The sequence below is a fragment of the Aethina tumida genome, chromosome 7 (genome assembly GCF_024364675.1).
Source record: "Aethina tumida isolate Nest 87 chromosome 7, icAetTumi1.1, whole genome shotgun sequence".
Lineage (NCBI taxonomy): Eukaryota > Metazoa > Arthropoda > Insecta > Coleoptera > Nitidulidae > Aethina > Aethina tumida.
The window spans coordinates 7,966,421-7,980,608 of record NC_065441.1 but is presented as its reverse complement, the minus strand read 5'-3'; the positions used below and the strand labels follow the sequence as shown (position 1 = coordinate 7,980,608).

Genomic DNA, 14,188 nt, shown 5'->3' with positions numbered 1-14,188 from the left:
ACAGGGGTCTACAAACCGCGGATCTTTGGAAATATTATTGTGGCTTTAAAGAAATTGAAACCAAAATGGAGGCACTTTAACACTGCGTACGTATAAAACAAGAGCCAAGGAATCAAATAATAAATCGAATTTAGAGCTTAGCTCTAAACTAAAAGTTGTGTGCTGGACATATCAAAACTGAAAGAGAAAATCATTTTCTGTATTGAAAATTTAATAAAATTGTTAAATTAATTAAATTATTTGTTTTCTATTGCATGGCATAATTTATTATGCACAACAAAATTTTAATCAAATGTTTCAGTTAATTACTAAATCCTTATATCCATGATATCTATATTTTTATTGTGAGTAGAACTTCCGGATAAAAAGTTTGTGGACTTCTGGTCTAGCATTTCGTTCAACTAGTTTAAACCGTTTCAAAGCCACTTTAGTTAGTTAATGTCCGGCTCATTCTTCATTTGTGATTACTGATTTCACTGATTTAATATCTGAATGTGCGGATAGTCAGCAACGTTGTTATTTACAATTTGTAGTAGTGTCTGTGATAAATCGTCCAAGACGTTTATTTTAACATGCTCTAGATCCAAATTTTGTTGTTGAATTTAACGAATTGTGGGTTTTGTCTGTATTTTGGCCTAGGATTACTCAAATGTTTAGGAGCCAGTACTAGATATTAAAATTTACATGTATTTTTTATAAATTTTAAATACAACAATTGGGTTAAAATAATACAAATAGTTAACTTTTATGTATTCTTGTTTCCATTTAATGCAATGCTATTTAATTCCACTAAATAAACACTTAACATTATTATGTAAATGCAGAAGTTATGAATATTAATCAAGAATATAATCTTGAATAAATTTTCAATAGTGAAATTTGGTTGTATTAAATACTTAACAAATTTAAATGGTCTGTATGTAATCATGTTAGATATTAATAGATTTTAGTACCCTGTATGTCTGGTAAACAGCAAATTATATTTATGGCTGTAAAGTATATACTATAAAAACCACTGAATCCGTTTTTTATTTATTTATAACAAATAGGAAAACATATCACTGTTATTAAATAATAACAATGTGACCAACGTACCTCATTTCAACTCAGTTATGTGAGATTTTCAAATACATTCCAAAATTAAATATCTAAATGTCAACAGGTTTTATTGTAACAAACCTAGATACTATAAATACTACAATAATTGTACAAATAACTAAGGAAGCAAAGAACATGTAAAATGTGTCCTCTGTAAAAACGTCTGTAAAGGCAGGTATTTGTTGATACACATGCTGTATTAATTTAAGTTGGTAATCTTTTTGTGGTTTCACCACCATTGCTTATCGTTTCTTTGGCTTGGATTTGATTTTATTAGATATATTACTAGCAGGTTCCTCAGGAGGAATCTTTGAACAAATATGCTGGTTGATTTTCTGTAGTATCTCCAAAACTGTTAAATTATTTGCCAGAAATTTAACACACCTACAACATTCACATTATCTATCAGATTTGTTTATATAAAAAAATAACTTGTGTTACCCTGAGTCAACTAAATCAATCTTAATTTCTGGTTGGCTACGATCACAAACCACATTGGTTTTAACAATGCAGTTCAAATTCGTCTCCGCAACTTTTGGCGACGTTATGTGCCACAAGAAATCTCTGGAAAAAGAAATTAATTAGTTACGCTTGCGCCTGATCTATATTTAGTCGCTAAAATCAATAACAGGGCATAAAAGTCAGGTTATGTTCACCTTGCTGTTACCGCATTTGGATGAAACGGATCAAATTGAACATTTATTCTTTTAACTGGTTTTAAATTGATTTGTTTTAATTGTTTGCTGATCGCACTTATTAGACCGGAAGATCTTTTAAACGTTCCACTGTAATAAATTGACATTATTATAAACTTAAATGACAAGCGAGGTTAAAATCGAATGACTGCGATACATATTATTCCCATCTGTTAAAATCAAACATTATATAAATAAAATTATTTCCTTTTAATAGTTAACAATACTTTATAAGTTACAAATTTAAACAAGTAATTGTTTTGTTCATTTGGATCAATTATTATTTTTGGATCATTTTTAAGTTTTAGTAATTATGGCTATTGAAAAATTTTGAATACACCCTACATATAAAATACATGTCAAATAACGACAAATAAGGTTATTGAATTTGTGGTGTTTTTGGTATTTTAAATTTTCAGTAACCCTTTAGGCAAATTAACTTTTTACAATGAGTGAATTTAAACTACACAGTATGGTAGCAGAATTGTTAAAAAGCCTCGAGTAAGATTATTCTATTCTAATAGTTTAAAATCTAATAACAATAATAAAATTGAATGATTTAGCGATACAGTAAACATTTCGCCGGAAAAGATAGTAGAGAGTCTCCAGAAAAGTATCACCAATAACCCTGAAGGAAGTACAGGAACTCATGTTACAATACAAAGTAATGTACAGTATATTGCAAGTAAAATAGAAAACAGTCAGGGCTTTTTGGCGAAATTTGAGGACTTACAAGAAAAAAAGTATATAGTTTAAATTTTTTGTTGTTCAGTGGTTTAATCCTTTTATTTTAGTGTGGACTCTTTAAATCCATATGTTCAATTACTTAATGAAATTTTAAAAAGTCCTAATTTAATACAGTTTCTTCAAAAAAATAAAAACACAAGTCAAACAGCTGTCTCAAACACTGAATCATCAGTTACGAAGGCAGATTTGCCACAGGTAATAACATATAACTACCTTTTAAATGTCATATGTGACACTTTTTCTTTGGTTGCCTTTAGGTCTTAATTAATTTAATATTTAACTCTTATTTTCATAGATTAAGACTAAATTAAAGAAGGCAATCACAACTGATATGAGAAAGTCAGTGAACAATACTGCAAACATGAGTATGCTATCATTTCCTTCAACACCCTCAATAGTTTCTTGGTCACAAAGAAGGCCAAGTATATCATGGGACTTTTCATCAAAAGTAACAAATACATTAAACCCAGCAGTTCCTGAAATATCACAGGAAAATTTACTAATAGAAGTACTTCTTAATATTCTAATTGGTGGGTACATAACATTTTGTGATTTTGTTTCTTAAAATATGTGCATTAAAAATATATTTTTGTGTTAACAAAACAATTCTATTTAAAATTTTATTGGTTTATTTGATTGGGAAAAAAATTGCCAAAAAATGTGTACTTTATATAGGTATTCCTGGTGGCTACATAGAACCTGACACCCTGAAAGATATTAATGGCCCTAGATTATTTAAGATAGATGAAAATGTAGGATTAACATTTAAAGATTGCTTAATTCAGATATTACCACTGGCCAGTCATGTTTCTGTAATCCAGAGGTTTTGTGAAGAAAAAGTAAAATTTGAATTTGGACAAGTAAATAATGCTCTGGCATCAAGTATGTGGTCACTTATTAAGGATCATTTAGTAAGAAATTAATTACCTTATATACTTACAACTAAAATAGGACTTTTGTAGCTATTTACCATACAATTAGAAAGTGAATTCAAGCAGGGTACTCTATCTTTACAAAAGATTTGGTTTTTTGTCCAAAGGAACATGATGAGCTTGGAAACTGTGGCACACATAGCTTCAACAATTAGCAAGGCAAGTTTTTTTGTTTGTTTGGTTTCTCCTGCTGAATATAATTTCTTACAGTCTGATGCAAAAGGAGGTAAAGTGTTAACTTTTTTACATGATTACATCACTCAATCAATAACCTGTGAAAATACAAAAACATTGTGTATACAACTTATGGAGGCAGCTTGTGTGCCCTATATGTCAATGTTGAGCATGTGGATATTTAAAGGTATCATATCAGATCCAATTAAAGAGGTAACTCATAATTTTTTATGACTTTGTCATTTATTTATTTGTGCCTTTAGTTCTTAGTTGAAGATATGGAGGTTTTACACAAGGAGGATTTACCTGTTGATTATAGTGCTGACTATTGGGATAAAAAGTATTCAGTGCGCAGGGAACGAATACCGAAGTTTTTGGAACCCGTTGCTGATATAATTCTTAAGTCTGGAAAATATCTCAATGTAATTCGTCAATGCGGTAAGTATTGTAGTTTTGTTTTGTATTTATTTAATTTACACTTTATAACTTACTAAATTCAACAGGTAAACCAATTAAAAACAAGTTGCTACCAATCACTTACAAAATGGAAGAAAAACAGTACATACAAGTAATTCAAAATGCGTACACATTTGCCAGCCAGACGCTTTTGGATCTTGTAATAAAGGAAAAAGATCTGATTGGACGTTTGCGATCGGTAAAACACTATTTGTTATTGGATCAAGGCGATTTTATTGTTACGTTCTTGACTATGTGCGACAAAGAACTAACCAAAGACGTCGGCGATATTGTTCAGGGAAGGTGTGGTATAACACAACAGTCATGTTGGCAATGTTCTTTAATTTGGCATGATTTAGGTTGGAGTCTTTGATGGATTTAGCTTTAAGAATATCGAGTGCGGTGAATGATCCTTATAAAGATGACCTAAGAGTGGAGCTTTTGCCTAATGATCTCCAGTCTCAAATGCTTAAGATACTTTCAATTCAAACGAGTGAGGAACAAAGTAAGTTTTATAACTTTGTGTTTGTTTAGCAATTTCATTTTTTTATTTTGTTATTTAGAAATTAGATTATCAGATAGAAAAAAATTGAGTGGATTGGAATCATTCTCGTTTTCCTATGAAGTACTCTGGCCACTTTCTCTGGTACTAAACAGAAAATCTTTGACTTGTTATCAAATGATTTTCCGCCACCTTTTCTATTGCAAATATGTGGAAAGGCGAATTTGTCAAATATGGCATTCAAATAAAGTAGCAAAGAAATTTCACTATGAACACGCTCAACAATATAGGTAATATAAAGCTTAATGTAAACTAAAATTTCTGTAATTACAAAGATTTTAGAGCTGCATTTGCTTTGAGACAGAGAATGTTGCACTGTGTCCAAAATTTGGAGTATCATATGATGGTAGAAGTGATAGAACCCCACTGGAAAACATTTTTACATAAAGTATCTAAGGTAACCATTTAATTGCTTCTTTGTTCTAGTCTAGTCCAGTGTCCACCTGAACTTATTTGCTTTAAACTACGATAAATATATATGTTATATAACATTTTTAGGTGAATAATGTGGATGAACTTTTAACATGCCATTGCGATTTCTTGGACAGTTGTTTGAGGGACTGCATGCTGACGATTCAAGACATTCTGCAGACCATCACCAATATTCTTTCAATAGCCATGGATTTCTGTGGATTTATGCAGGTAAAATTTTAAAAATTTGTTCAAAGCGCATCTTAGTTTTTTACATTTGGATTGTATAATTATTTGTCGTTGGATTCAAGCGGACGCAGCGCTATTTTGTGGAGGCTGAATTGGGGTCTTTACCAAATTCGTTATATGAATCTTTTAATCAGGTATTTTATTGAAAGAAAAATGTGCTTTGCTTTGTATGTGGTGCATGTTTAAACTATGTGTCTATTTTTATTTATTCTTATTAAATTTTGGCACATTTTTGAACACCAACGTGGTTTAATATCACGACAGTTATAACGTCATTCTCCACTAATTTCATGTGTTCCTAGTTACGCTTTAATATAGCCTTGTAATCTTATTAGTAAATTAGTAAATGGGTAAGTATTATTATTAGTTTCACCAATACACACAATCTACAAATGACTATTATTACTATAATTTAATATTAATAGGACAAAAATGTTTTAAAAAATGTTCATATATTTATAGTGTATAAATTTTATTTAAATTCATATAATTCAATATTTTTTAATTCTGCATTTTCCATTTCTTCGTTATTTTTTACACTATCTTCACAAACACTATCTTCTTTAAAAGTGGTAATATCTAAACCATTTATCTGTCCATTTAATATTCGTAGCAAGAGTTCAATATTCATGGAGATCTAAAAGCCGAGGAAGCGGTAAGCTTCAAAGACAAAATAAACCAATATGATGAGCAGTTCACGGACACCGTTCTGTGCCTGTTGAATCAAATCAACAATCTCAACAGAGATGCTTGTGACCACGAACGTCTCTTCAACTTGCTGTACCGGTAAGTAATTTCATATCAATTATTACCCTTGTATCTTCCTAAACAATAGGTCCGATCCCCACATCCCTTTCAGTATCGTTAATTCCGGTAAGAATATTAAAGTGGAATTATATTTTGTAACGACTATTTATGTTTTAGCTTGGATAACAATTCATATTACACTAACAAACGGAGGACTTTTACAAGCCATGCGTCGGGATAAGTCTGCTGATTTAAATCGTTATGATAACGTTAATATAGTCTAATTGTTGTATTTATCGTTATACTAACTTATTATTTAAATTATATCATTTAATAAATTTAGTTAAGTGTTTTTGTATATGAGTTTTTTTTTAATAATTTACCAAACCTTCAAAATTGATGTTGAAGTACATTTAATAATATCCTAAGTTTATTAAGTGTTGTTGTACATTTTTGAAAGTTCCAATTCTATAAGAATGTTGGCCATTATGACTAAACTAAATACAAAACATATAATAGCACAAAAATGAAATGTCTCTGTTGTAAATGAGCTGGACCATTTTATAAATTTCATTTCCAAACTATTTTCCATTGTCCTTATTTTATACATGACTTTTTGCCTAAAATAAATTATTATTATTTTTTTTATGCAAAAATTAACATTAACTTACTTCAATGTGACCGGAACCGCCTCTTTAACTTGATATTCACCCGGATCTTCAGTCACCGAACTTTCATCCTCGTTTTCCTCAGGGGCATCACTTTGTTCCAACCTACTGTCCGAATCTTCGTTACTGTGCTCTACCTCCACAACACCTTCAGAAATCTTCACCAAATCAACGTTCAGACTAAAATCAACTGAAATTATCGGCACGTTAGTCGAAATACCTGATTACCTTACTCGAATCGGCTGGGTCTGTTGGATCTCATCGGTGTACTTGTACAAATCGACAAGTCCGATTTTCTTCTAGTGATTTTTTTAATTTCGCTAGGTCTGACAATGTCGGCCGTCTGGGATATTGTTGCGATACTTGCCCTTCTGGTGACGGATTTCCCACCGCGTGTCGGTAATTTTTTCGGCATTTTTAATGTGTTGTTGTTTTCCGAGTCAATATTGGTTTCTTGTATAACTCTTCTATAAATTGACATTAACAACATTTACAATATTTTATTCAGCAGTGTTTACGGCAGAGCTCAGAATTTATAGAATAATCGTAATAATTTATTAGCATATTTTTTTCTAAAAATAAATTATTTCGATGTATATAAAATTGAGTAAAAGCAATAAAATAATTTTTATATTAAAATATATTTAAGGTACTGTGATTTCTTGCAATTTATTAGGTCGATTACCTCATAAAATGTAAATTAACAGTTTTATTTTAAAAGTTACAGCTTTTACCAACAAAATATAGTAAATATGGTTGATGATTATTTTGTTATATATCGAAATTATCAATAATAATCAAAAATTAATAAAAATTTGTTTACATCTTATGCACGGGCAACAGTATAAAATTAGTTATTACGGACAATATTTATAATTTTAACATTTGCACTTCTTAATTTGTTTGTGAAGACTGTATACGATAATTTTTACATTAAATTAAAATAAAAGTGAATTAAGAACCAAAAAATACATAAATAAATGTTCAAAAACATACGTACATATGTTAAAATTTTTGATAAGATTAAAAAATCGAATATTAAAGAAGTTGAAATGCGACAAGCTACAAAGTATAAAATTTTATTATAAAAATAGTAACGGATTCATTGATATGATTATAAAATGTACTCACTTGGTATATTCTAATTGCCTTTTAGAATTGTCCCTTTGCTGTTTCAAAGCATTGACATGCGAAACCATCAGCATAACAGAATCGCTCAGTTTTTCCTCGTATTGAACGGCGCCATACCTTTCGGCCGATATGCTAGCCAAGTACGACGCCTTCGTAACAATATCGACTTGTGTCAATAAACCAGTTAACAGTTCAGTCGTTTCGAAATCTATACAGAGATATTTCATTTTGTTGATCTTTTGATTGAGCCTTTCCAACTCGACCAACAGATTGTTTTCCGTTTGGTCTCTTTGCCGCCTTTGCCGTTCGTATCTATCTTTTATGGAGCTCGAATCAATTGTGAACGCGAGGGACAGGCTGGTAAATTTTTGTTCTTGCTCCTCCTCTGTCAAATTCTCCCTGTAATAAAAAATAAAATTATCTAAAATGGAACAAGCACACAGGGCACGATGTGTATTTTGGGTTGTGTGCTGACTGTACTCAACACGTGCTACCATCTGGCGTTAAAAATAAGTGTATATGTAATTTCTTTTGTCCAAAATATACCTATAATTTATACGTAAGTGAATCAACGTCATTAATATACTCTTTTAATGAAGACGGCTATTTCGTGATGATATTATCATTTACATATGGTTGTTATAATCAATTACATACGGATATCCGTCTTCCATATCTTAATTTAATCACAAGTTATTATTTTAATTAAACATTTTTTATATAAAAGTATAAGCGTATAAATATATTAAATATTGCGTTGCTGCCAAACGTGATTTATTACTGATATTACAAAAAAATCCTGTGTTTATTAAAATTAGACAATAAAACCTTCTTAAATTATTGATTTTTATTTTTATTTCACGCTTTTTAAATGTTTATTTCAATGTCACAGAAATATTCTTTGCTTGTCACGATGAGCGAAACATTGTAATTATTTCAATCAAAACAATAATTATCTTATGATAACGTAAAAAAATTGACAAAGGTTATCGGTGGGACTGCAACCTCAATGAATAATAAAGACATTAAGGTTGTAAATCTCGTACCGATTTAAGCAACCAATCAATTTCTACTCCCACATATTTTTAATAAATTATTTTAAGAACTTTTACACGGGAGCGCCAAAATATCGTCAAACAAAAGTCAGTGGAAAATTCGTTAATACACCGGTTTTTACAACAACCAAAACGTTAAATAAATCACCCCATAATTAATCGTAAATTATCTTAGGAATTAATAACGCAAATATTTACATCATTGAAATGTTCTTTTTGTATATGAACGCGTTTAATGGTAACAAAAGTCTTTAAATTTAGATCCGATTTACCGGTAAGCAAAATTTCGTTTTTGTTTAGCCGAAAATTTTTATTAGAACGAATTTAGATCGGGTCTGTGAATACTCCTAATAGGTCTAGGTCGAGTGTAAATAGAATTTTGTGTTTATTAGTACGATTACATTTTAGGTCATAATTTATTTATATTATATTATTTTTGCGTATTAATTAAGAAAAATGTTTGAGCTTATAAATGTATTGAATAGGTCGCAGAATAAAATGGGTTGAATAATTAACCTTTAATCTATGTGTGTTGTTAACTTTTTACTATTTGTGTTCTTTTGAAATTGTGATAAAATTGGATTTTTTCAGTTAAGCATTGCACAAAACATTTCCCAGACTAGACGGTTGACCTTAACCTGTGAACTACCTCTACAGTCTTTTAACACAAAAAAATAATAATAAGTGCATTAGTATATTTTACCATAAACATGCATATATCACAGAAATCGGAATTGATAAATTAACATCTTATACACTTTTTTTTGTCATTTCCGCTAAAAAACAGGTAAACAGTAATTAAACACTTATTGTGACTTTGTTGTAATTAGAGACGGGGTCTAATTAGTATACACTTAAAATTTGCTCATACCTAGGATTATTACCACGTAAACCCATTTTTTCTAAAACGGAGTTGGGAAGGCTGGGAAAAATTTCGAACGTGTCGTCGGACAGTGATCGTTTTGTGCTTCCATCTGACATTGATCTACATCTCCTCAAAGTCGATTTCTGCAATAAAAACATCGTGTTTGATAATAATCATTATTTTTCAAGGATTTATTACTAAAATATTAATGATTTATTATGATCTTATTCAAATTATTTTGATGCTTTAGGCACTGTACAACTCCCATGTTGAATTTATAACAAATTAATTAAGTTTGGTCTACGTAATGATTATTTTAAAAATTGTAAATAAATTTTAAAAACAAATTGGATTTTTTCAATTACAGTAAACAAATTAAATTCATTAAATACATTTAAAACTACTTACTAAAAATATTAAAACAGACACAATTGTGTTGTATAAACAATATTCCGATAGTACAAAATTAAAATAAAAATATTCTCGTAAATAGACGATACCATTGTAATTTTAATAATAATTATTTGCGTTTTAATTACTGAAAGATGATAGCAAAATAATGATATTGATATTTTAAGAACCAGTTGATTTTAGAAGTGTATTTGCAATTGATGTTTTTTCAGCTGAAGTTCATTCTATATGTGCACCTAATAAATATTTAAATCTAAATATACCAAAACCAAATTTTACTTTCAGTTTAAAAGTAGGATAATCAGTATTTTTAAATGACAGTTTAATGTGTTTGAAATTTATATAAACATATGTCACTTGAAAGATTAAATGATTTTTTATTGATTGAAACATAAATTATTTCTATACATATGTTTAATTTTTCGAAATTCACCTTTAGTGATAAATTAAGGAGTCAAATAGACTCAATCCATTAAGAAAAAATATGAAACGTTTATATATATTGGAAGTTTGATTACAGGAAAAATTTATTTGTTCTTACCTAGTTCTATTAATACCCATTTCTGTATAATGAAATATTTACATTTTGAATAAACGTTTCACATAAAGACAAAACTATTTTCATAGTTTGGTAAAAAGATATGGATTTTAAGACGAACTGTGTTTATTCATAATCGTATTTTCGTTTGCTTTATGTAAACTGAATAATTAAAATATATTACTTACTTCGGAAACTTGTAGCAGATGACAAAAAAAACCTATCATAACACATAGTTTTTGCACAGGAATTCATCTAAATTATTCAAAATCTTATCAAAAGAACGAAAATCTTAAGCAAACACAAGCATTGTTACCTCGTATCTTGTACCATAAAAACTGAACAACTACAATACAACTGTGTTCGAAGTGTTAAGTGTGTTTAATGAATAAAATAAACTTTATGGTAATGAAATGCTATTATACCATTTACTAGTAATCATAGCAAAAATTAACGTTAATTACTTGTCTTCATAAGTGCTGGACAAACATTATTGTTATTATGTATAAATAATTACATATAATATAAGTTAGCATAAAGATTTGTAGATTTTAAAAACATTTAATCTAATAAACATTATTTCAAAAATTCACTATTATTTTACTCAGCATATTAAAAATTAAATGATTTCTAGTTTTTATTTTCAATCAATATTCAAAGTTCTATGTGACACAAAAAAAAAAAACAATTAATTATAGCCAAAAGTACTTTAGTTTTCCGCCTTATTATTAATCTGTTATGCTCAATTAATTACATTTGATCTGTTTGATGGGACATTAATTATGATAATTAAAGTATTTATTCAAAGTCATTGCTAATAATTCACAGTCATTATGAATAACAAACCTTCGAAACGATAATCACGATTTGTAAAATGCGTTTTATGCACTTTTTAACGCATTATGTGTTAAATGTGTATTACTTATTAAATATATAAAATAATTTTTTATAGTTAGGTAAGTAAATTCAATTAAATTTTATCAGAAAGAATGTTGATAAAAATATATTATTGTTTTTTGGCTCATTCATTATAAAATTTGCATCATTCAAAAATATTCACTTAAACATCGTTAAAGTAAATATTTATAAATAATATTAACTGACTTCGTATTTCAGGAAGGCGCCAAACCTGAATAATGAGAAGATCTGGTTGCGTAAGCGATTTAAAAAACTATTGTTCAAGTGTCTGCTTTCGTACAAGTTTTAACAGATTGTGCCGAATTTGGAGAGGAATTTATAATCGTCAATGGGTTCCTGTACTTTACGTTCATATTTCCATATAAAGGCAAAAATATATGAATATTAAATTCATTTATTTATCAAATTAGTCTTGACAAATTATTTAAAAAATATATAGAAGTATATATACCTAATATTTGTCAAAATATTTTGGAAATAAAAATTTAATAGTTCTGTTTTAATTTTATAAAAAACAAAATAAATTTTGAAAGAATTAATTACGATTTTGATAAATATAGAATAAAATAAAATAAAAGACAAGAATTGGACTTATTGAAATCCAAGTTGTATAGAAACATTGTTGGTTTTCCTGTGCTTTTAGTCCTGTCAGTGAATGTGACCTAATTTACATGAATATATTTTCTATTTTCAAATAAATCTGATAAACTGTACTTCATTGTAAAGCTGAATATATTTTTAATTCAAAAATTCATCAATCAAAAATTATTTTTTTTTAAATAAGATTTAAATTTGTATTCACTTCTTCCAATAATAATAATAATAATAACATAAACAATAAACAAAAATCATAGAAATCCAACCCACTGCATAATTGTCAAAACAAAAAACTGTTGCAAAGTTGAAAACCATTTGTTATACGGCAATATTAGTGATAGGTTTTTTGGTTGTTTTACACGAATGTTATGATTACTAAATGTCAAGCGTATTTGATGAGGTAATATTACAATATACGTAATATTAATATTATTAGAATTAATATATAGTTTGTTATCTAGCTTTAGTATCCTGCCTTGTTATTTCAGGAAAATTAATTTTTGAGAGTTTTTTGAAGTTTAAATCACGCAAAGGATCAAAATCCATCCATATAATTGTTAATTATAAGATTATTAAAAGATAATTGTGATATAATTAACGACAAAGATTTGTTTACTCCCTAATCATTTGGTACAAAGTCAAAATAATTAATCAGCATCAAGAATATTTTGTTTTTTTTTTTCTTTTAGACTTTTATCTTTCCAATTGGATTTGAAATACATCGAAATTCAACTATATTTTTTAACTTATCGGGCATAAGATGTGATTAAAATTAACATTGTCGCACCTTAGTTTCTTGTTTGAGCGTTTCTTCTTCAGATCCCCTCCTGGAAGTCGGCCACATCTCATCACTGGAATCGGAGAACACACTAGACGCACTCGACATAGAGATTTGTGATGCTTTCCTAGCATTATTGAAACAGTTCACGTAACACGGCGGATTCATAGCTCCGTTCCCGATATTGTTCGAGATATCCGCGTTTTCGATATCTCGCATTGTGTTGCTCCGAGCTCAAGCCACCGTCCTGTATTTTGCCGGTCTCGCTTCACTTTGAATTTCCCACTCCCCACCAACAAGCCAATGTTCCAGCATTTATAATACCGAATATCTAATCAATCTTTCGTTTCAAGTTCAGTGCGAGGCACTGTAAAAATATACGGACATTTGGCGAGTTTGTAAACAATTTAAATAATGACGGGATACTAGACGACTGATGTAGTTGGAAGCATGTGCGGTTCCCCTTTTTTTATTAGATTCCATGATTGCGTATTTAAAAATAATTGAGTGCGCTGCGGTTTGGCCGGCTTCTTTTCCGGTTTCAAAATTATACACATTTTTACCCACATTCTAATTTTCTTATCAACAACTGAACGTTAATTATGTAAAAGAACATAGTTTGCTATAGTGAAATTTCATAATTATCGATTTACATGATATGAAAGCCCACATGATTTTTAAAAGTCTGTATGAAATAAAAATGTAGCTTCCCATACAGAACAAAATATAGTAATAGTGAATAAATATACATACATACAATTATTAAATAAATCATACAGTCCTAAAAGGGAATAATAGAGATACATTTAAATAGATACTAAATACTAATGAATAAAAATATTTAGTACTTACGTGCAAGGTAGTGTCACTAAAACAGTAACAATTTCTGTTCACACTGTTTGCCCCTGAGATTCCTTGATAAATAATATATGAAATATAATACTTGAAAATAATCTCATATAATGTACTGTCCAATTCAGGTATACTAAATATAAGGTTTCATAATTTACTTTATTATTAATTGTGGGAAATATTTATATGTAACTAATTTAAATATATTTATAGCTAATAACAGTTTAAAGTCTAATTTTCCAATTAATTTCAAGGGATATAACTAGTAACATTGTAAAAAACTTAATTGTTAAGCCTCAGTAAC

The 14,188-nt window shown here is 28.9% G+C and overlaps 4 protein-coding genes across 6 annotated transcripts; 1 reads left to right on the top strand and 3 right to left on the bottom strand.

Annotated features, from left to right (window-relative positions):
* Nucleotides 1-1,020: 1,020 nt before the first annotated feature.
* LOC109595290 (uncharacterized) lies at nt 1,021-1,337 on the bottom strand. Its single transcript, XM_020010613.2, has one exon. It carries the CDS (start codon nt 1,335-1,337, stop codon nt 1,149-1,151), a length of 189 nt encoding a protein of 62 aa, XP_019866172.1. The 3' UTR covers nt 1,021-1,148.
* On the bottom strand, nt 1,150-1,941 carry LOC109595288 (39S ribosomal protein L53, mitochondrial). The gene is made up of 3 exons (XM_020010610.2): nt 1,755-1,941; nt 1,540-1,662; nt 1,150-1,482 (listed from the first exon to the last, which is right to left on the bottom strand). The coding sequence occupies exons 1-3, from the start codon at nt 1,898-1,900 to the stop codon at nt 1,341-1,343; spliced, it is 411 nt and encodes a 136-aa protein (XP_019866169.1). The 5' UTR covers nt 1,901-1,941; the 3' UTR covers nt 1,150-1,340.
* Nucleotides 1,942-2,165: 224 nt separating this feature from the next.
* Nucleotides 2,166-6,429, top strand: LOC109595291 (gamma-tubulin complex component 2). 2 transcript variants are annotated; one of them, XM_020010617.2, is made up of 16 exons: nt 2,166-2,294; nt 2,357-2,536; nt 2,588-2,735; nt 2,836-3,070; nt 3,216-3,451; nt 3,503-3,631; nt 3,683-3,859; nt 3,910-4,084; nt 4,150-4,405; nt 4,462-4,607; nt 4,666-4,894; nt 4,947-5,061; nt 5,163-5,306; nt 5,387-5,458; nt 5,938-6,110; nt 6,249-6,429. In XM_020010617.2, exons 1-16 carry the CDS (start codon nt 2,242-2,244, stop codon nt 6,310-6,312), a joined length of 2,532 nt encoding a protein of 843 aa, XP_019866176.2. In that variant the 5' UTR covers nt 2,166-2,241; the 3' UTR covers nt 6,313-6,429. The 2 variants fall into 2 exon arrangements, with proteins under 2 accessions (XP_019866176.2, XP_049825633.1); XM_049969676.1 differs by lacking the exon at nt 5,387-5,458.
* Nucleotides 6,430-6,479: 50 nt separating this feature from the next.
* LOC109595292 (uncharacterized) lies at nt 6,480-13,329 on the bottom strand. 2 transcript variants are annotated; one of them, XM_020010619.2, is made up of 6 exons: nt 13,042-13,329; nt 9,797-9,933; nt 7,871-8,269; nt 6,973-7,206; nt 6,743-6,919; nt 6,480-6,691 (listed from the first exon to the last, which is right to left on the bottom strand). In XM_020010619.2, exons 1-6 carry the CDS (start codon nt 13,249-13,251, stop codon nt 6,505-6,507), a joined length of 1,344 nt encoding a protein of 447 aa, XP_019866178.2. In that variant the 5' UTR covers nt 13,252-13,329; the 3' UTR covers nt 6,480-6,504. The 2 variants fall into 2 exon arrangements, with proteins under 2 accessions (XP_019866178.2, XP_019866179.2); XM_020010620.2 differs by lacking the exon at nt 13,042-13,329 and adding an exon at nt 10,928-11,074.
* Nucleotides 13,330-14,188: the final 859 nt, after the last annotated feature.

Bases quoted from the DNA above. Each gene is read 5' to 3' on its own strand.
- LOC109595290 (XM_020010613.2), bottom strand. From the start codon at position 1,337: ATGGTGGTGAAACCACAAAAAGATTACCAACTTAAATTAATACAGCAT.
- LOC109595288 (XM_020010610.2), bottom strand. From the start codon at position 1,900: ATGTCAATTTATTACAGTGGAACGTTTAAAAGATCTTCCGGTCTAATA. The intron at 1,663-1,754 runs GTGAACATAACC...TTCTTTTTCCAG, and splicing joins CCAAATGCGGTAACAGCAAG to AGATTTCTTGTGGCACATAA. The intron at 1,483-1,539 runs GTAACACAAGTT...TGAATGTTGTAG, and splicing joins ATTGATTTAGTTGACTCAGG to GTGTGTTAAATTTCTGGCAA.
- LOC109595291 (XM_020010617.2), top strand. From the start codon at position 2,242: ATGAGTGAATTTAAACTACACAGTATGGTAGCAGAATTGTTAAAAAGC. The intron at 3,632-3,682 runs GCAAGTTTTTTT...AATTTCTTACAG, and splicing joins TAGCTTCAACAATTAGCAAG to TCTGATGCAAAAGGAGGTAA. The intron at 6,111-6,248 runs GTAAGTAATTTC...TTTATGTTTTAG, and splicing joins CTCTTCAACTTGCTGTACCG to CTTGGATAACAATTCATATT.
- LOC109595292 (XM_020010619.2), bottom strand. From the start codon at position 13,251: ATGCGAGATATCGAAAACGCGGATATCTCGAACAATATCGGGAACGGA. The intron at 9,934-13,041 runs GTGCGACAATGT...TTTTTATTGCAG, and splicing joins CGCTCAAACAAGAAACTAAG to AAATCGACTTTGAGGAGATG. The intron at 7,207-7,870 runs GTGAGTACATTT...GTCAATTTATAG, and splicing joins AGGCAATTAGAATATACCAA to AAGAGTTATACAAGAAACCA.